The 22,746-nt window shown below is 41.6% G+C and overlaps 1 protein-coding gene across 10 annotated transcripts in view; it reads right to left on the bottom strand.

Annotated features, from left to right (window-relative positions):
- Positions 1-22,746, bottom strand: part of ANKS1B (ankyrin repeat and sterile alpha motif domain containing 1B) — a 985,090-nt gene that overhangs the window by 339,819 nt on the left and 622,525 nt on the right. For all 10 annotated transcript variants that reach the window (XM_019641719.1, XM_019641710.1, XM_019641706.1 and 7 more), the window contains one exon: positions 21,594-21,692. In XM_019641719.1, coding sequence (XP_019497264.1) covers positions 21,594-21,692 — 99 coding nt within the window. The remainder of the gene's footprint in view (positions 1-21,593; positions 21,693-22,746) is intronic.

The following is a 22,746-nucleotide window of genomic DNA, read 5'->3' as shown; positions in this document are numbered from 1 at the left end:
GCTCACTGCGGCTGCTGGCCACTCACGCTGGCTGCTGGCTACACACGGTAGCCCATGGCAACCCACTGCCACAGGGGCTGCAGCCTACCGTCGCCAGCAACTCACGGCAGCCCAGCTCCAGCTTGAGCAGTTGTTCAGCATCTTAGCTGTAGAGGGCAGTGTCACTGGCCCTCATATGTGGGATCCGAATCGGGGCCCTCTAGCATCCCAAGCCAATTCTTAACCATCACGCCACTTGACCGGCCCCAAATTTTTTTCTTTTAAGGCCTTCAACTAATTGGATGAGGTCCACCCACATTATGGAGGGTAACCTGCTTTACTCAAAGTCTGCTGATTTAAATGTTAATTTCATCTCAAAAAAGACCTTTGTAGCAACATCTAGACTCATGTTTGACCAAATATTTGGGTACTGTGGCCTAGCCAAGTTGACACATAAACTAGCCCAAACTCTTCAGTTTTTGAATCCACTGGCTAATGCATCTCCATGAGGCTGAGGAAGATGAAGGAAGCTAAGCTAACATCAACACCCTCCCCATGTTATACAACTGTCATCTAGTAAACATCTATTTACTGCATCCTTACTCATCCTAAACTAAGCAGTTCTTTATTTGAATTGAGTAAGATTGTTGAGGCATAGTCCACGCTATATCTAGTATGCCTCCATGCCTTTGCTCATGCCATTCCGTCTGACAAGAATGCTGTTCCCTTTTGCACTGTTGAAATTCTATCCATTTTTGAAAATTGGATAATTTTCAAATTATCCAATTGAAAATTCCTTCTTCTGTGAAGCCTTCTCCAATGCTACCCTTACCCCTTATTCGAAATTAATCATACCTTCCGCTAGATTTCCATAATCTTATTATAGCATCATGAAGGTTACTTTCTATTGTAGTTAGAGATGTATCTGTCTTCTTCATTAGACTGTGATCCCTTTGGTGAAGAAACCAGGCCTTAGCATCTCTGTCGTCTCTTAGCATCTTTGTAGCAGAGCATCTCATACATGGCAGGGATTTTCTAAATGTTTATTAAATTAAGTGATGTAATGACACTCAAAGATAAAATGAATATTCTATTTTAGTAGCATGGCAGCCATTTCCAGGGGGGAGGGGGCGAGATTTGTGTTTTGTACTATATATGATGAAAACAGGGGCTATTTTTATGTCTTAACATTAAAGTTCCCGATTTAAAACTATCACATACCAAGAACCAATTCCAGGAAGTATGCTGTATTTCAAATGCACTGGGCTTGGTTTCAAGCCCAGCTGTCTTGACTCTACTATCAACTAATCACGTAACTATGGGCAAGTCATCTCGCCTCCCTAAGCTTCAGGGTTTTCATCTATAAAGTGAGGGTGTTGGACCAATGATCTTAGAGTTCCTTTACAATTCCTAAATCTTACAATTCTATAATTTGTAAATTAATATCAAATTAGTGTCAGGTTTATTAATAAATAAACAATCAGCCAGCCCAAAGAGACAAAACTACAAAAAACATTACAACACAGGACACTTAGCCTAAAGGTCAAGTGGCATCCACAGAGAGCACCGACTGCTTTCTCATGTTGGCAATGATAAAACATTGTTTTCAGTAGGGCCATGTGGCAGGACAGGGCTTGAGAGAGACAGCTCCATGGGCCTGCCAGGCCAGCCGTGCTGCTGTGCACGAATGAGAGGAACTAATCTGAGAAGGAAGAGTGGTGGGCAGGCAGGAGGCATTCAGAACAGGTGCACAATGAGGCAATCTGATCAACTGGTTGAATCCCAAAGTCTGGGTGGAAAGCCAAGCTGCGATAGAAATCAAAGATAGAAGCAAAGGAAGCTTCAGTCTTGGGAAAATTTAGATATATTGATATGAGGTCTGACAATTAAGTTCACAAACTTGTTGCAATTATGTTGCTAACCTTTTCTGATATCAGAGGGGTTATTCATTAAGAATTTGTACCCACTGGACAAACAATTAACCAAGCTGACTATTTGGAAGTCCTGAAAAGGCTGCGTGAAAAAGTTAGACGACCTGAATTTTTTGCAAACAATTCATGGCTCTTGCATCATGATAATACACCAGCTCACACAGCACTGTCTGTGAGGGAGTTTTTAGCCAGTAAACAAACAACTATATTGGAGTACCCTCCCTACTCACTCAATCTGGCCCCCAATGACTTCTTTCTTTACCTGAAGATAAAGGAAATATTGCAAGGAAGACATTTTGATGACATTCAGGATATCCATGGTAATATGATGACAGCTCTGATGGCCATTCCATAAAAAGAATTCCAAAATTGCTTTGAAGGGTGGACAAGGTGCTGGTGTCGGTGCATAGCTTCCCAAGGGGAGTACTTCGAAGGTGACCATAGTGATATTCAGCAATGAGGTATGTAGCACTTTTTCTAGAATTAATTTGCAAACTTAATTGTCTGATCTCATATATTCAGGAGATCAAAAAAGAATGATCAAGATAAGAAGAAAAGTGGATCAAACAGAGTTTCAAGGTGAGTATGATCAGCAGTGAGGGAATGCTGCACAGAGGTTTAATAAGATGAGAACAAAGAAGTATTCATGGGATCTGGAAAATTGGCCCCTTAGACGCAACTGAGAAGACCCCAGAAGCTAGGCTGTGCTGAGATGAGGTGTGAGTTAGAGATGAGGAAGCAGTATGTGCACTATAAAGTATTCTTTTGAGTTCATATGGCAAGAGAAGGAGGGAGATGAAGGTTTTGGAAAGAACACGGAAAAGGCACGAAAAGGAGTACAACATGAGGACTCAGGCTTGAGGAAGGTCTGGGACAAAGCAATACGAGTCTAAGAATGCAAGGGAGATGGGGGTGAGGTAGAGGGCTTGTCTTTGCTTTGGGGGTTTTGCTTGTCTTTCTTGGAAATTATAGCACAAGAGGAATTATTAGCTGGAGCTAATTTGGGGGTCAGTAATGTTTCTGTTAAAACAGCTGTGAGGGTCCAGAAGCTACCTGGCTTGGACATAGTGAGTGCTGGAACTTTGGATGTGACCTGGTAGAGGTCTTCCTGTGGGCAAGGGCAGCCATCCGTGTGGCGTGCCACTCCCTGGGCACAAACTCACAAACCTATCATTCGCGTACACCTGTGCAACAGCCCGGAAAGGCTCAGCTACTTAAACTTGCCTGTAAAGCTGCAATGGGCCATGGCTTCTCTTTCCCTACCTGGATGGACTCTGTACTCTCAGGCTCCCTGATGACTTTTGTCATACAGGTGGCCGATATTGTCGGCTAACTCCCTCTATTCATGCCCCTTGTTCTAGCCTTTTCTGCTCTGTCCTGCTGCTATCCAAGACTTGGACTAACAGCAGCCCTGAAAATAAACCAGGACAAGTCTTGCTAGCAGACAGTGTGCTGCCAAGTCCAAATGCAGGTCTATCAAGTAGTGCGAGGATCAAATCTCATACAGGCTGACACCTGGGCTTAGACAGCACTGTGCTATTTCATCAGTGGCTCTTAAAAGACTGATAGAACATGAAAGAGAAAGGCAGATCCACTGACCATGGGGCCCCAGAGAAAAGTCTATCTGTCACCATCTAAGGGCTATTGCAGTACAACTTTGCTGGGAGAGATACGTCTACAAAATGGATAGGACTATTCATGATAAGAACATCATTGAATAACCATATGAGACTTGAGAGATCCCAAAGTGATTTCACATACATCATCTTGTTGGTGAAGGGTTTTAGATGATCTCTGGGAAAATGCCCTTTATGAAATCTGAGACCCTGGCTAGTCCATGAAATGATATCCATTCTGTGGGAACTGAAAAGCTTAGTACACTGTGGCCATTGTTGGAGAGCAAGGCATGAGAAGGTCTCTGTGCTGAGACCTGCAGCAAGGGAGGGGACACAGAACATGTGCAGATCTGTTTCTGGAAGCCCCTTTGTTTAGAATCAGGCCCTGGTATGGATGCAATTTCTATAAAAGAATAGGGAGGAAACCTAAACTCACAGAGATAAGTGAATTGTGTGGCCTTCCAACTGCAGAGAGTGGTAACCTCTGATTTTTTTCCCCTGCCACCACCTGAGCCTCACCGACATGGGGTCCCTTGAGTGTTCTGGCGATTGAAAACTCTCAGCTTTAGGCAAAGGGCAGGAGCCATGGAAAGGCAATGTTTGGATAATACTTGGCACTACATTTGGGGGAAATAAAGGGAAAGTAAAGTGCTTTGGGCTGGGTACTGCCCCTTAATGCCCTGTGATTCCATTTTATCAATAAAAGAAACAAACTAAGGCCGAGCCCAGAGAAGGCCTGAGGTATCCCTTATTTTGGCAAGTGGTAGATCATGGAGTCAACTGAAAGGGATGCAATGGACAACAGGGAGTGCATAGGTAAGAAATGTCTTCAAGACACATGGCGGTGAACTCCCTACAGCACAGGACCGTCAGCTAGTGAACAAAGTCAAAGCCCGGCCAAACCAATCCAGCCTCTCATCACCGACGAAGAGGTGTGCCCCCTTGGATCAAAGGCACTAGATGGACCACACGTCAAAGGAGTGAAGTTGCCGAAACAAACAAGTTCCATAACTTACGGCAGAAAAAAATGACAATGATTACAGCAACTGCAAAGCAATCTCTTTATTGCTTTGAAAGCACTATGAGCAGTTGCTAGTCAGGTACTGTTTTTTTCAGCTTCACCTGTGCACACAGAGTAACTACAGTCTATAGATAGCATCACCTGAGAACCTGGCGGTTATCTGTCAGGTAAGATCTGCAGGATGTGGATGAAAAGGCCATTTGAGCCACTACACAGTACACAGATAAATATGGTCCTTGGGGTTGAATGATTTTATTGAATGATTTTATCATACTTCAACCTGAAGCTTTTGGTAAAAGGAGTGCTTTTAAAAATTAAATGAAAGGATATATATATATATATATATATATATATATATATATATAAAACCATCTTTTCATTTCTAAAATCCTTATTGACATAATGTTGACCCTAGAGCCCTCTGTTAAATATCACCATTTGTTTTGATCTATTTCCTTGTCACAAAGCTCTTTTATCAAACAAGGGCTCCGATTAAACATGAAGAGGCTTTTTACAGCTAGAATAAGGCGCGGAACAGCACTCACTATCATTCACATTTTCAAGCTCCACCAGTGATGTGAACTATATTTAGAAAACAGACACGGGGTCTCTTTTTTCCTCTGACAGTACATGTTTTCTGACATTCACGCAGCTATTCCATGGTTATACAGCACACTACTTTGCTCTTACAACAGAAACTTTAAATGCTACGATCACTCAGGAACATTGTTTGCAAGTTATTAGTCTCAATGAAAAAATTTCCCCCAACTTGAATCTTCAGAAGATAATGAATGCTCTGAATGTCAATTCTATTTATTTGATATTTAGAAAGCATGCCCTTTCTCAGAGCCTCCAGGCATGTGCATAATAACATCACCCATTAAAGTAGTTCAAACATAAATCTACCGTAAAACCAAAGTTAGCAGTACACAAACAAATGAGTTGAGTTCTGACTGGGTGGAGCAGCATAAAAAGATAGCATTCCCATGGTGGCCTAAAATTAGTAAAAGAGTTACAAAAATGAGAACCTACCACCCATCCATCCATCCATCCACTCAATCTGCTCATCTGTTCATACATTTGTTCATTCATTCATTCATTCACCCATCCATTCATTCACTCAACAAACACTTAGAGCATGTCTACTATATTCTAGGTCCTGTTCTGCATACATCAGTGAACAAAACATAGACAGGTGCCAGTCCTTGTGGAGTTTACATTCCAGTGGGGGAGACAGATAATAGTTAACAAGCATAATAGAAAAGGAAACTATGTCAGAAGGGGATAAGTGCTGTGAAAAAAAGAGAAAGTCCAGCAGGAGGATTGGAAGCTTGCAGAGTGTGTGTGTGGGGGGTGGGGTGGGGTGGGGTGGGGGCAGGAGGTACAGTATTAAATGGGGTGCTTAGGGGAAGCTTCATTCAGAAGGCAATATCTGAATAAAGATTTAAAGATGGTGTACTGGCTGTGTTGGCCACTGAGGGGAGAAAATTCCAGTTAGAGGGAACAGGTAGAGCAAAGGACCTCAGGATGGACTGAGCCTGGTGTCTGCTCAAGGAACCACAGAGAAACCACTGGGGTTGGAGCAGCATGAACCGGCAGAGAGGAGTGGGGAGCAGGTCAAAGAGGTGACTAGGGGTCAGATAAGGGAAAACTTTGAAAGCCTTGTGAGGACTCTGACTTTCATTTCTGAGGGAAACAGGGAGCCAGCGCCGGAATCTGAGCAGAAGTGGGCCGTGATGTGGCTGATGTTCTAGCGGACTCACTCTGGCTGCGGCATTGAGAATGGTTAACAGGGAGGTAAGGGCAGGGGCAGGGAGGCCTGTTCGGAGGGGTGGAGGTAACCCAGGGGAAGGAGGGTAGGACTCGGACAGGGTGCGAGGGTAAGGGTGGTGGGAAGGGGTCAGGTTCTGGACAATTTGCTGAAACATGGAATGTTCCTGTTTTCTAACACAGGCGGGGAATCTGTGCATCTGATGTCAGCTGAGGCAGAACTGGGCTCCCATGTCCTGTGTATGACTGTTTGGATGACTGGCAGGGCTGGTCTTGCATGGGTCCGTTTCCAGGGCTTCGGGAGACTCTGCCGCTGCTCAAAGAGGTGGTCAAGGTGTCTGTATTGGATTCAAGGCACAACAGGCAAGTGTCAGGGGGGATGGGCGATGCTGAATGATTTCAGGGTCTGGCACTCTGACTGGGCCCTGGCCCAGTTCCCACTGACCACGCCTTAAGAAGGAAAAGCTTCAATAAAAAAAAACAACACGGTATCATGAAACATTCTGGGAACATTGGGAACAAAAGAAGTCAGCAGGATTGGCACCAGTGAGCAGAGTTGGTGCCACGCTGCAGACACTGGTGCCCTCAACACTGGGCACCTGTGGTTGGCAATGGAGCTCACACTGGCAGGCTTCCATGATGCTGGCAGAACATCCAGTTGGCACTGGCTAAGATGTCCTGATGGGAAGATGTTGGGCATTGTAGCCAGTAGCGCAGACATCAGAACCTTCACTCTGTAGCAGCCTCTGGTGGTTCTTAGTAACAGACTGAGTACCCTCAGTGGGTATTAGAGTGTTGAGGGCACTTTTGGTAAGTTCTGATAGCACTGTTTGAAGCTTTGGTGACAGGAGCCATTAACCACAATAAGCCAGAGCAAGAGAGGCAGAAAAGGGCAGATGTCACACGGTCAGCGAGTGGTCTGGTTAATGGCGCATATGTGACAGGAGACACCCAGAAATTCATTAGGAGGAATTTCAATAAGGTCTACCATATGCAGATGCCATTTTGAAGCCTAGAATTCTAGAGAACTCCTTTTTTATCTGTAGTAAGGGAATAATTTAAGAACTATTCCATCACCACTGGGGTGAGAATAGCAGTTACAATAAACAATAGCTTTGCCCTCAGGAAAATGTTTCTGGCCTCACAGTCTGGTGTTTTTGTTTCTGGTTTTTTTTTGTGTTTTTTTTTGGGGGGGGGGGTCAATTCAGAATGTTTAATGACCTCAGTCATCGAAGTAACTAAGAATTTTTAGCTCTAATTATGTGACTCCCCAGTAGAGAGCCAGCTTTAACAATAATTTTAGTAGTTATCATTTATTTAATTCAACAAGAATTTTAAAGCACAAATTATATGTAATAATTATATGTAATATCATCCTAGGTATTGTAAATATGTAAAAGGGTCTAAGGTTCCTTCCTTCCAGGAATATGTAATTTCCTTGGTTATACATGTGAAATATGTACAAATATATGGAAATAATTAGGGGCCGGCCGAGTGGTGCATTGGTTAAGAGCTGGCTTGGGACGCCAGAGGGCCCCGGTTTGAATCTGACATATGAGGGCCAGTGACACTGCCCTCTACAGCTAAGATGCTGAACAACAGCTCAACCTGGAGCTGGGCTGCCATGAGTCACTGGCAACGGCGTAGGCTGCAGCCCCTGTGGCGGTGGGCTGCCATGGGCTACTGTGTGTAGCCAGCGACCAGCAGCCACCATGTGCGGCCATCCAGAAGCCGGTGGCTGATGTGCCTCGCTCGGGAAGAGCGCAATGATGGTGCCAACTTGGGCCAGAGAAGCAACGTGCTCCACAACTGGACTGAAGAACAAAAAGGACAGCAACTTGTCTGTTCCCAATTCCCCAGCGCTGTTCCCATCCCCCCAATTCCCCAATAAAAATCTTAAAAAAAAATAAAATAAAATAATTAAATGCCAAAGTTTTTGTAAGTTCCAGAAAAGAAAAGAAACTGAGTGTGCTGGAGAAATTTGAGAAACGTTTATTCTATAGTTTCTCTTACAGAATATGTTGGGAAGTGAGTGTGTGAGTGTGTGAGTGTGTGAGTGTGTGAGTGTGTGAGTGTGTGTGTGTGTGTGTGTGTGTGTGTGAAAGAGAGAGAGAGAGAGAGAGAGAGAGAGAGAGAAAGAGAGAGAATGGATGAATACGGGCATTCACTTCTTCTTACTGCCTTTAGACTTAGCAGTAACATAGGCAGGACCCTCTGTCTGGAGTGACTCCCTAAATGGCCTGTTTGGCTAACAATACTTATTAATTTTTTGAGATTCAGTTCAAGTTTCATCTATCTATTCAGAAATCCTTCCCTGACCCCCAAGTATTTAGCTTTTCTCTCCTCTTGTAGCATTTGTTTTTTTTACAGTGGTTTAGTTTCTGACATACCTGTCTCTGTCTAAAACGTAGAACTCCTTGAGGCAGGGACCAAGTCTTACCCATTTTTGTCACCCCATCTCTGAACCTTGCATAGGGCCGAAATGAACCAACTGAATAGATTGGATGTCTGAATCTGGGATTGGCTGATGAACACCTGGGCATGTGGGTGTTTGCAGACATTATGCACCTGGAGTTGTGCTAGCTACCTTTCCTCTGGCTCTAGGCCTGCTAGGGATGCTAAGGTCTTGGGATGTAAGGTCAGTGGTTATTTCATGTTGATATCAACAGCGCTTAGAAAAGTGCTCTGTAAAAAGTGAACACCAGCAATGTTGATAGATGATGATGCGATTGAGTCCTGGAGGTGAGAGGCCTGGAACTCAATTTTCTCTGCACTTACTGCAATGATCTCTTGTACATTTGTGGAGAAAATTTCGCATTCGAACATTTCTGGAATACCTCTTACTATTAGAAAATTAGAAAATACAACCCTTTCCCACCAGGTAGTGGTCTCTAAGTAGAGAAAGCGTGGAAGGTTAAAACTGATGATGCATTTGAGAAAAAGCTTGAACGTGTTGGGATTGTACGATTCGTAAGTTATAACCTAAAAATCACTTAAAATATATCTGGTTAGCACTTACATGAAAATGTATTTTTTCTTGGAGACATGAAAGAAAGAATCTGGCTGTTTCATGAGTCGTCATTTCCTCTGTTAAGAGCAGTAGCTATCTGTTAACTAAAAAAACCCAGTTGAACGTCTGTTTACTAGAATACTAGATGCTAGCAGTGGGGGAGACAGTGAAAATGGCCATTTTCCAAAGGTGAAAGAATGGACTGGTTATAAGTAGAGCACAGAGATGTGATACTCCGGTGACAGAGACAGCAGCAGAAAGCTATTACTGTCACAGACTCTCGAGCCAGGCTACCTGGCTTGAATCTGGTCTCTGCCACTTACTAACTTCGTGACCTTAGGCAAGTTACTTGACTTTTGTGTGCTTTAGTTTCTTCATCTGTAAAATAGAGAATTAATTTTAAAATTTAAATGAGTTAATCTAATAACACTTAGAACAGTACCTGACACATAGGAAAGTTCTGTGTAAGTGCTGGCTATTAACACAGGGGTTTGCCCTGCAGTGTCTTTCTGAGCATGCTCAAGACCACCATGGGGGGATGTGGACCTTGGGGACAGCATTCAATGTGGATCCACAGAAGATCAACCATCAGGTTAGAATCCAAAGCCAAAAGGTGGCACCCTAAAATCTCATTGATCACCAACAAAGAAAATAACCACAAAGAAATACCATGTCATGAAACAGTGCTTAGCTTAGGGGTAGGATGGATATCACCTCAGTCCCTAGATTAGCCTGCTCAACTGAAGCTGACTATAGGTATCTGTGTGGGCTTGAAGAATTCGACTCATTATAGCTTGAGGGGCAAAGTGATGGATGAAGTTCGTAGCTGGATTGATGGCATGAGCTTTATTTCAGAAGATAGGTATTACAAACGAGAAAAAAATATTAGCATCTCTCTCTACCTGAATAAGCAAAGCAAATGCTTTAGGTCACTTTTTGCTTGGAGTGTCATGCGCTATCTCCAAACTCCCCACAACAAGAAGTTTTAAAGGTGCATAGAAATAACTTTTTGATTCATGTGCCTTCTCCTCTCAGGAACCCTCTCCTAATTCCCTGAACAAAAGAGACCTTCCCTTCCATTTAACATGCAAAGTTTGTATTTTTACATCTATTATAGCTCCTTTATGCTTTGCTTTGTATTAAAATCACTAGACTATTGGTCCAACCTTCTTTGCTAGACTGTAATCTCTTTGAAGGCAGATACTGTGTAATTTCATCTTTTTTCCCCTTGCACTCTGTCTGAGACATAAGTAGGTGCTCAATGCATTTGCAGACATAAACTGAACAGAGACTTCTCAACTTGAGTGCTTTTGATAAAAAATAAGAAATATCACCAAATTATATTCAACTATGGAATTAGAACTTAATTCAATTGTATGGTAAAGTAGGGGACGATGGCTCATTCAAAACGGCAGAGATGTTGTTTTAGAGCTCTTCTGCAAATTTACATAGTTCTGCTCTTCTGTGAAATCACCATGCCTTTAGCAATTTCATGGAAGTGCGCTGTCAAGGTCTGACACTGAACTTCTCACTTCAAGTTCACTGCATTCTATGCCACATACATTTATTGAGCCCTTGCTATTTAAAGTACTCTCCCTATTTCCACTCTTCTCCCACTTTTCACTTCCTGTTGGGAACTGATTACATTACTTCTAAGAGATACAGACAGGAAACCCTCTCAGTATTATGCTTATTCACTTAATCTCTTGGGTAAGAAGGCCCTAGTTATGATTTTAAACACCTTCCCTTCTAGCTCCTGATGGGTTAAATTATAATCCTAAGTGTATTAAAAATAATTAATTCAGTGGCTGATGATCGGATTTAAAAATTTTGCCTTTTTCTTATCTAGAAAATGAATAATGTGCCCCCAGGAGTAATCCAATAGTACAGAATGGAAAGCTCACTGTGCAGTGAGTGCAGTCATGGGCATTTTCAGTCACAGGATCTTTTATATTAGTAATGGAGTCCTTTTTGTTACTCTTTGGCCCAGGCAAGAGTAACGCCAAAAATTCGTTGAGCTTTGTTAATTCAGCAAGCATTTATCGAACAAACGCAAATAATTATAACTAATGTTAATTTAGTCCTTCTAAGTGCCAGGCCCTTGATATGCATTTTTAAATTTGTAACTTACAATAACCTAATGTGGTCAATTTCACTATTATCTGCATTTTACAGATGAGGAAACTGAGGATTGGAGAATTTAAGTAACTTGCCCCAGGTGACCCAAGCAGTAGGTGGCTAAACTGGGATTAAATTAGGTGAGACTAAAAGCTCAAGAGAGTTCATTTTTGAGCCCCTGCAAGACTTAAAGGTGACTTAAGTGGATTATTTGTTTCACTCATCTCAATATCCCTTAGTATCCTGACTGTGCTGTGAAGTACAATATCTGAGAATGTAGTGAGGGGGTCGAGAACTTCAGTTAAACTGCCTGGGTGTGAATCCTAGCTCCTCCATCTAATAGAGCATCCATACATCCTCGTCATGCTCTGCCTATTCCCTTGCTTCGTATTTCCCCACAGACTTCCCATTACCTGGCTTTACATCTTTTCACATCTTTTTGTCCACATCCCTCACAGAATAAGCTGATGAGGACAGCAACTGCATAGATCTTGTTTTCTAACAACAAATCGTCAACCTCTAGAGCAGGGCCTGGCATGCTGGAGGTATTTCATAAAATATCTACGGAGTGAATTAATGAGATCTTTTTGCGTACCATTCATGCCTGAAGTAGCACTTTGCAGATAAAATTCATGGACTGAAGGGAGCTCAGGGTTTGTTTGTTTTTCCCTTGGTTCACCTTCAATCTTCTTTTAAAATTGTATTTAATACACACTACTATAACACACATAATGTGCCAAGCTCCATTTTAAGTGTTTTACAAATATTGACTCATTTAATTCTCACAACGCCCCTATGGGGTAGGTAAAATCAAACTCTGGGAGCCTGGCCATGTTCCCAGCCATTACGCCATGCTGCTTCCTGGCTTAAACCTATGGAAATGTCATCTCCATGGAGTTTCATGCTCAAAAGATATGTCTTCACTCTCTCCTAGAGCGTGTACTTCCATCTTGTTCATCTTTCCTTCCTTTCTACCCGGATTAAAGAAGAAAATAGGCAAGTGGTTTTACTTTATTCCGTTCTGCCTTTCCTTCTTTGAAACAGCAATGCCTACTGTCAGTGAAGTTTCTCTAAGGCCATCTTCAAGGATAAACAAGCAGTTGATCCCCAGGGGCCACTGGACAACTGCCATGGTCTACGTCTACCTTTTTCTTTTTCATGTTTGTCTCCCTCCTGCTTTTCTAGGGTCTTGGGACCCTCGCCACAGCCCTTCCCTTTCAGCCTTGAGAAGGGAGTTTAGGGGTCTATGGAGGCCGCAAAACCTGCCTTTCAAGCCCGCAACTTAAAAGGAATCCCAAATTTATAAACAATTCCTTTTCTAGAGTTTAGTCATGTGGTCCTCTCCTGTCCTTTTACAGTTTTTCTCACAAATACACAAGCATCCTCATGGCCTCTGGGGTTTAGTTCCAGTTCTGTCCTAAGGAGCAATCTGCCTCGGGGCAACTCATTTAATCTTACCTGGACTTGGATTCCTCACCTGTGACACAGGCTCAGGTGAGAGGCTGAGCTGGTATGTTAAGGTCCTTTCCAGCTCTAAACTGTGATTTTCTTGGAGGAATTACATAACGAAGAGAAAGTGCTCAGATATCTAAATTCCTTTACTCTTACTACTGATTGCAGTATCACTGCAAGGGAGCCATTGTGCTTTATTACATGGCGTGAACATCTCAAAGTTGAAGGATGATAGCTGCTGGGGGTGGCAATAGATCAGACCTCTTTATTTACAGGATTCCTCCCATATTTCTCTGTAAATATTCACGGGGGATAACAAGTAAAACTGATATTTCAGCTCTCTGGACTACATAATAAACTATTCCAAGATAAATTCCTTTCAAATAACACACTAAAAATCCTCCCTCTCTAGCTTAGGAAGAAAACACAGCAGCCATCTTGCTTTCTGAAATTGCAAAAACCTGTGGGACAGAGCATTGGTAAGTAGGCTGGGACTGCACTGCTCTCATACCTAGCAGTTCTTTGGATATCTATCCAGTCCGAACAGCTGTAGCTATTTTGTACTCTGTATGTACTGGATCTTGTCATTTCAAAGGGCCCGAAGAACTTTATAAGCACTGGCCATTCCTTCTCCCAATATACCCGTGAAGAACAGACTCATTATTGGTCTCTACTTACAAACAGAAAGCATGAGGCATAGGGGAGAATGTCACTCCAGGAAAAGGCGGGCCATAGGGTTGTGGGTGTTGCATTTGTGAAGGACTTGCCTTCCTTCTTTCTATAATGTTTACATGTAAAGGTGCTCATTCAGGAAATGTCTGTGGGAGTCCTAACCTGACCCATTCAGCACAGACTTCTAATCCACATTCTTGTTTGGCCCAGTCCAGTCTAATAAACACTAACTGAGTATCATTGTGTCCAGGTGCTGTGTGTTTCATGCTTAGGAAATGGAGATTAATATGACAAAGATATTAATCTTGAGCAAGAGAGACAATCGAGCCAACGGGTAATTTTATGGGGTATAGTGGGAGCACAGAAGGGTTACACTAGCAATCTAACCCAGACAGAGGATGTCATAAGAGGCTTCTTCCAGGACTGTATCTGAAGGAGTGAATAGGGGTTACCCATACGTAGAAGGGCAGGAGCAGAGGTGCAGAAAGAAGGTGCTTCTCACACAGAATGGCTAAATTCTCAGGGATTCTGTTACCACTTCCTGGGAAGGGAGATGATATTTCCTGGCTTGCTTTGCAGTTTAGTGAGGTTAACATAAGTGAGTCCTGGTGAACCACATGTAGTCTAAAGTAAGTGATGTATTTCCAAGCCTGGCAGGAGAACACTGTGTGTGATCTATGCTCCTCTTTATCCCGACCTAAGGCGGCCCTCAGAGAATCCCAGGATGGGAGAGCCACATGAGGGCAGATGCCTGGGTCCCTGAGTTACTGCTTGGAGGAGAGCTGCCTGACTCACACTGGACTTAGCACACACAAGTGAGGAAAAAAAACCAACTTAACAGTGTTAAGCCACTGAAATTTTGGAGTTGTTTGTTATAATAGCTAGAGTTCAATTGTGTGCCAGGCTAAGGAATAAGAAGAAATATCTGAATGACTTATTGTCACTTTAAAATTTATATATTCAAAATTACCTAAGTTTTTCAACTTAAGGTCAATTATTCTTTCTTCCTTCCCTATTCTCCAATGGGACCAACATTTATCCTAAAAAAAAAAAAATCAGTCATCTTTTACACTGTTTTAAGTGATCTAAGCAAGCATATCTGTAATAAATACCATGAGCCATTTACAGAACAGAATAGAGCTTGAAAGGACTCTGGGAATAGCATAGCCTGTCTCAAAAAGGACCAGATCACTAGGAAGTAAAACATATGCCCTCAGTTAGACTGCAGGTCCAATCATTTATTAACTTTAGATGAGGGCCCCCTGCTAATGATGCATATATGTGTGTGGGATTTTGTTTGTGAGTATATATCTTTAACTGGAGGTCTACACTGAGTGGCATGAAGCTTAAGATACCAGCTGGTGAAAAGAAAGAAATGCAAGTAAAAAGAATGAGGGTAGATGGAGAGTGAGTGATGACATGGGAGAATGAAAAGTCATGCTGTCAAACAGTACCCTGTGAGGATCTGTGCCAGTAGCCTACATTTTGTTGTTGCTCTTTTGAAAAATAGGAGATGAGGTAGGAATGAGTCTCTGTCATTTTTCTAAGTGACAGGAAAATAAGACTGAATCTTCCTTTCTAGACTTTTAAAGAAATTACATTGGCTGCACGCTTGCCCCCTAGAGCTGGTGCACGTCTTCATCAGCCATCAAGACGAGAATTAAACATCTGAATATTAAGGACCTTGAAAGAACTAGAGTCTGTAAGAACGTAGCTTGAACAGAAAGCTAAATTGAGATGTCACATTCATAATACTCCTTTTAAACTCTGAAATAATCTGTGATACTATTGTATTAGGACTTTCAATTCTGGAGAGATTCTCTTCCCTTACAACACAGGGGTAGCAAAGTGACAGTTACAACTAAGTCTGGTCCTCAATGCTTTGTTTTATTAATAAAGTTTTGGAAACAAAGCCAAAGTTTTTGAGGGGCAGGGTTTGTGCTCTCCAGTTTGCTAGTTTCCACCACTCCATATTGTCTTGCCTTGAATAATGTTTGAGTTTTCAGTTCCTGCCAGTGTATCTCTATATCTTTGCTCTCAAGCTTTTTTGGGTCAACTGGTTCCTTTATCTATTTGCTCTGATCAAAACTAACGTTAAATGGTCCCTTTGGCTTTCTAGCTTTGTTAGTTTTTGAAAATGTGTTTTTGTTTTTGCTAGCATCCTTAAAGTCTTGTCCAATAGGCTTTGACCAATTTACTTCCCTAATACAGATGGAAAGATGATCTTTTCAGTAATGAGGCACCAACAGAATATGAACAAATTTTTAAAATTTGTAATATTTTGTGGGATTACTGATTTTGTGTATTACTTAGACCAGTGGTTTTCCGACTGTGATGACTTCATGTGCAAATCTCTAATATCTCTGATTTCTGTATGATTGCATCATACCTGCTACATTATGTTTAACTGCAGACCACAGACATGCGCCTCTTTTTGAGTGGTGATGGCTAGTGTGACTTCTAAATCATCTAGTTGTGAATAGCACAGTCCCATTAAGATAATCCATAGAAATAAAAGATATTTTGCTTCTTGCCATTGTTGATGGGTTATTCCTTTAACCATCCAAGTGTAGACATGGAAACCAGATTGTAGAGTGGATCATATGTACCTGCTGGAAGCAAACTTCTGAGATCATCCTCAGTGATCCCACATCCTTGTGTCATTACCTCCTATTGGGTAGGGGCTGGGTCTAGTGACCGGATTCTAATAAATAGAATACAAAAAAAGGATGGGGTATTCTCATCACAAGGAGAACACTGTTTTCCTTTCTTTTCTTTTTATTTTATCTATATGAGAAGATAGAGGTCAGCTGAACCTATAGTGGTAATTATTGCATGCTGTATGCCTGCAACTTACATAGTGATGTATGTCAATTATTTCCCAATAAAACTGGAAAGGAAAGGATGGGATATTATAAAAGTCTATGACTTGCATCTTACTGGTACTTTCTTGTCCTCTCACTTGCTGTTGAATCCAGATGCCTGTTGTGAGATGCTTCAATGGGGGGCCCTACATGACCAGAAACTGAGAGGGGCCTTCAGCCAACTGTTTGTGAGCCACAGAGGTCTCAGTCCAAAGACCCCCAAGAAAGAGAGTCCTGCCTTTATCCACATACGTGACCTAGGAAGTGGATCCTTCCCAGTTGAGTCCTGAGATGACTGTAGCCCTGTGAGAGACCCGGAGCCAGAGAACCCAGCTAAGCTGTGCCCGGTTTCCTGACCCACAGAAGCTGGGAGATAACGAATGTTGCTGTTACATGCCACTAAGATATGTGTGTAATTTGTTACATAGCAACAAATCACTAACACTGAATCTTGTTTTTCTATTGTAGTAACAGATAACTCTTTTTTGTTTTAAACTAGTAACTCAAACGGAGGATGGGAAAAGAGGTAATTTAATCCAATCAGAGGTGTTCAGTGCTAGTCAGTGAAAAAATAATTAAAACTATGTGGCCCAACTAATATTGGTTAAATTGACCTGATCTTGGAAATAAAGGGCAGCTGAAGTGCTGGTGTTCGTTATTCAGTAAAGTGGAAGCAGGGTAGCAATGAACGAAACAAATGAATACCAGCAACTGTAGTATGATCAAGAATCCCGTGATAGCAACATTTAGCAGTCAATTTGAGTTTTGAGGGACTGCAACATTTAATTGAGGAAAATGAGCAGAACAGAGAGCATCAGAGGGGCAGGAAGATAACTGGGTATCGTGGAATCCAAAAGAAGACAATGTTGACAGTTGACAAGAATATTGGAATCCACTGAAGCCAAAGTAAGGTGAAGGTGAAAAGGGGCTTATGGGATTTTGGCTATGCTGGTCACTGGTGACCTGAGCCCTGATTGTGTGGGTTGGCAGCAAAGGAACTAGTGAGGCCCAGGTAGGTTGAAGGATGAGTGGGAGCAAAAAAAAAAAAAGGGGGACAGCAGGTAGACAACTACTTGCTGACAAGTATTTAGACAGCTACCAAATAATTCCAAAAGATATTACATAACAGGCAAATATTAGAAAAGGAAATACTGAGAAACAAAGTGAGCATGTGATCTACAAGTTGCGAGTGTGCTGAAATATATTTTCAGTTCAGGATGAGAGATATTAGAGAACAGATAAATATGGGCCTTGACAGAGAGTCCTGCAAAGTTTTAAAATGAAAATCCTTTCAATTTTTGACCTCCCAGTTGTTATATTTTCAAAGTACAAAAGAGATTATGCCATTTTAAAAGGTTTTAGGAGGATTATCCAAAGACGTGACCACACAGAATTCTTACCTGGGAAAAGGTAAATTATATGTTGCAAATAAGTAATCAGATTATTTCTCTGTTTGTAGTTTCTAAGAGAGTAAAAAATCATCCGTCTTCTCATGGAACTTTTGGTATGTTTCCTTTCTTAAAAAATGAGGAGGGTGAAATATGACCTTCAGAAGTCCAGGGGAATTTTTAGACCTAAGAAAAGATTGAGCTGGGGTTGGTGAAGGAAGTGGATGCTGAGTGAAAATTGATATTAAGCTTTGATACAAAGGTCAAGCATTGCAAAGGACAGAGGGAAAGAGTGGATGGAGGGCAAGGAATTAATGTGATCACTGTTCTGAACATGTCTATGGTTAGAATATATCAAATGTATTCTGCGTTCAGTGTATCAAATGTCCCTGAGAACACGTGGACCTTTTCAGCGGTGAATATTTCAGTATTAAAAAGGGCATAGTACAGAAAAACCATACTGACTCAAGGAATAAACTTTTGTCTTTGAAACTTGAAACAACAAATACCAATAAAGCATGAAAAACATGCTTTGAAGTGTGCTAACGGGTCAAGAGTGGACTTAGCAAACTACCTTTTCTCTGGTTAGGAACAATCTCCCCAATTCTAAAACAAAATGTGGTAATTAAAGGATCTCAGGTAGCAATCACGGAATATTTTTCATGACAAATGAAGAACACAAATATTCTGAAGACCAAAATTGCATAAACAAAATGAAGAGACATTTTGTCCATTTTCTGGCATTGTGAAGTTAGAGTGAATACAAATGAATGCTCTGGCAGTGAAATTACACTATTAACCATCTGAAGATTGGGCTCATTACCTAAGAAGGCAAAGCATCAATTTGTAGCATTATAACATTCTGTCTGTGCTGCTAAACACGTGTTTGGATGTTTTTATGTGTTCTCTACTCATTTGGGTGCAGAGTAAGCACTTTGCATCAGCCTCTTGATAGAAGCTTACTTTTGTATTGTTTCTATTATATTGTTTTTCTCTAATGGAAATGATATTCTGTCTTAAAAGTAAACACTCCATTTATTCTCCAGAAATTCTGGGTTCAGGTTCTTTTGTTTCTCATTATCAAATGGCAGGTACAGCATTACAGATATATCTTAACATTGAGGCACTCTTTGATTTAAAAATTATATTTGAATAATATGTGAGGAAAACATTCATTCGATCACTCATTCTTTCATTCTTTTCATGTGTATGTAATGGGCTAAGCACAGTGGGGAGAATCAGGGATGGGTGTGACATTGTTTCTCCTCTCAGGATGCTTATAATGTAGAAGTGGTAGAATATTATCAGTACCTTCAGATAGAACAAACATAGAACCGTCAAATCTCAGAGGAAAGGGAGAGATGTGTATTCCTTTATTCCACAAATATTTTTGGCTACCTGTTATGTGCCAGGCACTGTTCTATGGGATGGGTACTTAGAAGGGAACAAGAGAATCAAGGCCCCTGACTTGTGGACCTTGCATCTTTGGGGAGAAATGGAAAATAAGAAAGAAAAGAAACAAATAAATAATATGACTTTAGGTTCAGGTAGCCATAAGTGGTGTGAAGAACAAACTAAAGCAAGACAATACAAAGGACAATGACAGTGAGCAAGGGCTGTGGCTTTGAGGTCATGAAGGCCTCTGGGAGTAGGTGAGAGCTGCGTAGAGATTCCATGATGTACAGAAGCAAGTGAAGGAATATTTGTGCAAAAGGCTTTCTAGGAAGAGAGACCAATAGAGAAAGACCTTGGGGCAAAAATGAGCTTGGCAAGTTCTGGAACAAAAAGAAAGCACATGACTAGAGTGCACAGGAGGGGAGAATGAGATGTGGTCACAGAGGTGAGATGAGATTAGGCATCTATGAATCACCCAGGCTAGAGAGGAAGACCAAGGACAAATCCACTCAAGTAGTCTAACCTAGAGGTGACGGATTAGAATCTATTGTAGTCCAGTTAGAGGTGGTTGGTTTGGACTAGGATGATAATTACTGAGGTGGTGAGAAGTAGTTCCACTTTAGTGGAAGCTTCACAAAGGAAGTGTTATGGAACTATTAGAGCTGAACTTCAAATGATGGGCAGCAGTGTGACAAAGGTGACTCATTCATTGATTTATTGAGTGCCTACCATGAGATGGGCACTGGGCCAGGTGTTGGGGATAGAGCAGTGTAGAAGCCCTTCCCGACAATGAGGAGAAAACTTGTTGAGGAAGTAATATTTTAAGTAAAGATACAACAGTAGTGAGGTAAACAATACTTATAAGAATTGCTTCTAGAATTAATTCTAAGGCTACTGTATTGTTTTCCTTTTACTGTAGAAAACTGTATAAACTCCTTTGTACGCTTGACTCTCCTTGAATTGGCAAAAGTGTTAAGTTTCTATCAGTAGAAACTCAGTCTACGGTCAGTTGGCAAATTTTACCAGATCACTTCCTTGGGAACAGTGGTTAATATTTATCGTTCCCGTTTTGAGCAGGAGAAATTATAGCCTCCTTATAAAGGAAATGAGCAGAAGGGAATACAAACCATGATAAGCTCGTATATCTAGTTGCATCTAATACTGCTCATCTGCCACTCTGCCTCACATCCTGCCCCCGCGTCTTTTCCCAACTGGATGACCCAACTGCAACTCTCCTTCCTTCTAATTCTCATTGTATAATGCCTCCAGAATTAACTGACCTAAAGCATTGTAGTCATGTCCGTTCCCCAGTGCTTACAGAATAAATTTCAAATTCCTTAGGCTGACACCAACTGACCTAACCTACTTTTTCTGCTTTATCTCTGGCTCCACTCTCCACTCGCCAATTGTTTTCATCACAATGGATTGTTTTTCTTCTTTTTAAGAAAAAGTTAAAATAAAATAAAATAAAATAAAATAAATAATTAATTTTTCAAATTGTGCTGAAATTACAAAACATGAATTCTGCCACCTTAACCATTTTTAAGTGTACAGTTTAGCGTATTGTTGTTCAAATCCCCTTGGATTTTAAATCACACAGTATCAGTATTCCTCTAATGCTTCTGGCAATTTGTTCCCTGGACCACACCTGTATTTATACGATTCCTTTTGGCCCCGGCAATGCCTTTCCATTTCCTGACCAATTAAAATCCTATGCATCTTGAAGACCAGCGCTGAGATCCTACCTCTTGCTTTAGGCTCCTATGAAGCCTTATCTGGAAACAGAAGGTCATCTTTGTTGCCAGGTCACCTACCGCTAGAGTTCAAATGATGCCTGGTTGGCAAATTGTATCTGGACTGAGAGGATTTATACATGAACTATATAAATACCTGACAGGGATGTAATTCTTTGGACTTCTCCGCGTGATGATTCCTGTAATTAGGCAGGATCTTTGTCCCTGGAGGCTAAACCAATGGACTTGTTACAAGAGATGCTGCTGGTTACGGAGCATGAGGCTTCTAATCCAGGAACATTCCCATGCTCAGCCAGCATTGGTCTTATCTTCTTGCACCTGAGCTGTCACCTGAGGTGCCTGGAGCGATATTTGTAATGAGATAAGGACTCCCACTGAAGAGAACCTCTGAAGCTGCCATCTGGCCAGTCGTGTGTCCTATATTGCATCCTTTTAGGTAAACTGAAAGCCGAGCATGGCCCATAGTAGTCTTGTGAGTCTGACAGTTTAGTTGAACCTATGAAGATGTGCTGTGGGGAGTTGCACCAATATGTAGAAATGTCTGAAACACTAACACGCCTTGCACCTCTGGACTTAAACCACTGGGACTGTACCTAGGGCGAGGCTAATAAAGCACTGCTTACCTTTGGAAGAAGCTGGATTGCCTGTAGAATTCTTTGTCTGTGTCCAGAATTAAGGATTCCAATTTCCAATAAATCCTGATCTTCCATAACATTGCTTCCCTGAAACAACACCAGAAATGTTATAAGTTAAATCAGGACTTATTACTAAGGGTAATAATGATTTATTTAATACACAGACAAATAACTGACAAGTGATCTGAGTTTCACAAACAAAAACAGAGAGTCATTCTTCTGTGAAGGTGAGGGCAGAGTGGTCACCTCTGTGACTGAGTTGAAAGTTGTGGGAAATCTCTCTTCTCCTCACAAATATTCTCATGGCTTTCTATTTCTGGTTGGATTATCTGCATTGGAGATTCATTCCTGTGACTTGAAACTCTGTCCCTTTAAAAATGTAAATGCTAGGAAGAACTGCCATTTAAAACTATCAGTGACCAATATATTGATGTGAATGAATTAGACACCTCCCCCAACCCTCCTCTCCCACCGTCTGGACCCCGCGCCACCTGAAAACAGAGATGGAAAGACTGAGCTTACTAGGCAAGTTAAAAGTGAGAATTAATCCTAAAATATTGAATACTAGACACCTGGTCAATATGAGGGTATAGAACAATAAATATGATGCAGGTCCCTGCCCACAATTGTCTTTATTCTTTTTTGTCCAGTGGTGAAAACCAATTATTCAAAGACAGGATGATGTGAATGTGCTATGATGCTGACACAATGCTTGGGAGCCCAGAGGGGATCAGGGATATGTTTTCAGAGGACATGATATCTACTCAGGTATCTGAAGGATGGTTATGACTTAGCATTCAAAAGAGGAAGGACAAAGGAGAAATTATGCATGATGTCCTCTGGGTAAGAACACAGGTGCTTGGAAGCATCGAGTTCTGGGGTAAGTTGGAGACAGCAGCAAAAGGTAAGGCTGCACAGGCAGGCACAGGCCAGACCACCCAGACACTGCATGCCATCCTGAGGAATGTGGGCATCATCCTGTCTGTGATGGGAAACAGGGACAGGTATTAACGAAAAGGAGTTAGTTACATGATGAGATCCCCAATTTAGAAAGATCAATTTGGTTTCTCTGGCAGGGCCTCAGTGTCCTTACCTATAAAATGATTAAGTTTAGCCCCACAATCTTCAAGGAACCGTCTAG

Source organism: Hipposideros armiger, unplaced genomic scaffold (assembly GCF_001890085.2).
Source record: "Hipposideros armiger isolate ML-2016 unplaced genomic scaffold, ASM189008v1 scaffold_63, whole genome shotgun sequence".
Lineage (NCBI taxonomy): Eukaryota > Metazoa > Chordata > Mammalia > Chiroptera > Hipposideridae > Hipposideros > Hipposideros armiger.
This window is presented reverse-complemented; position numbering and strand designations above follow the sequence as displayed.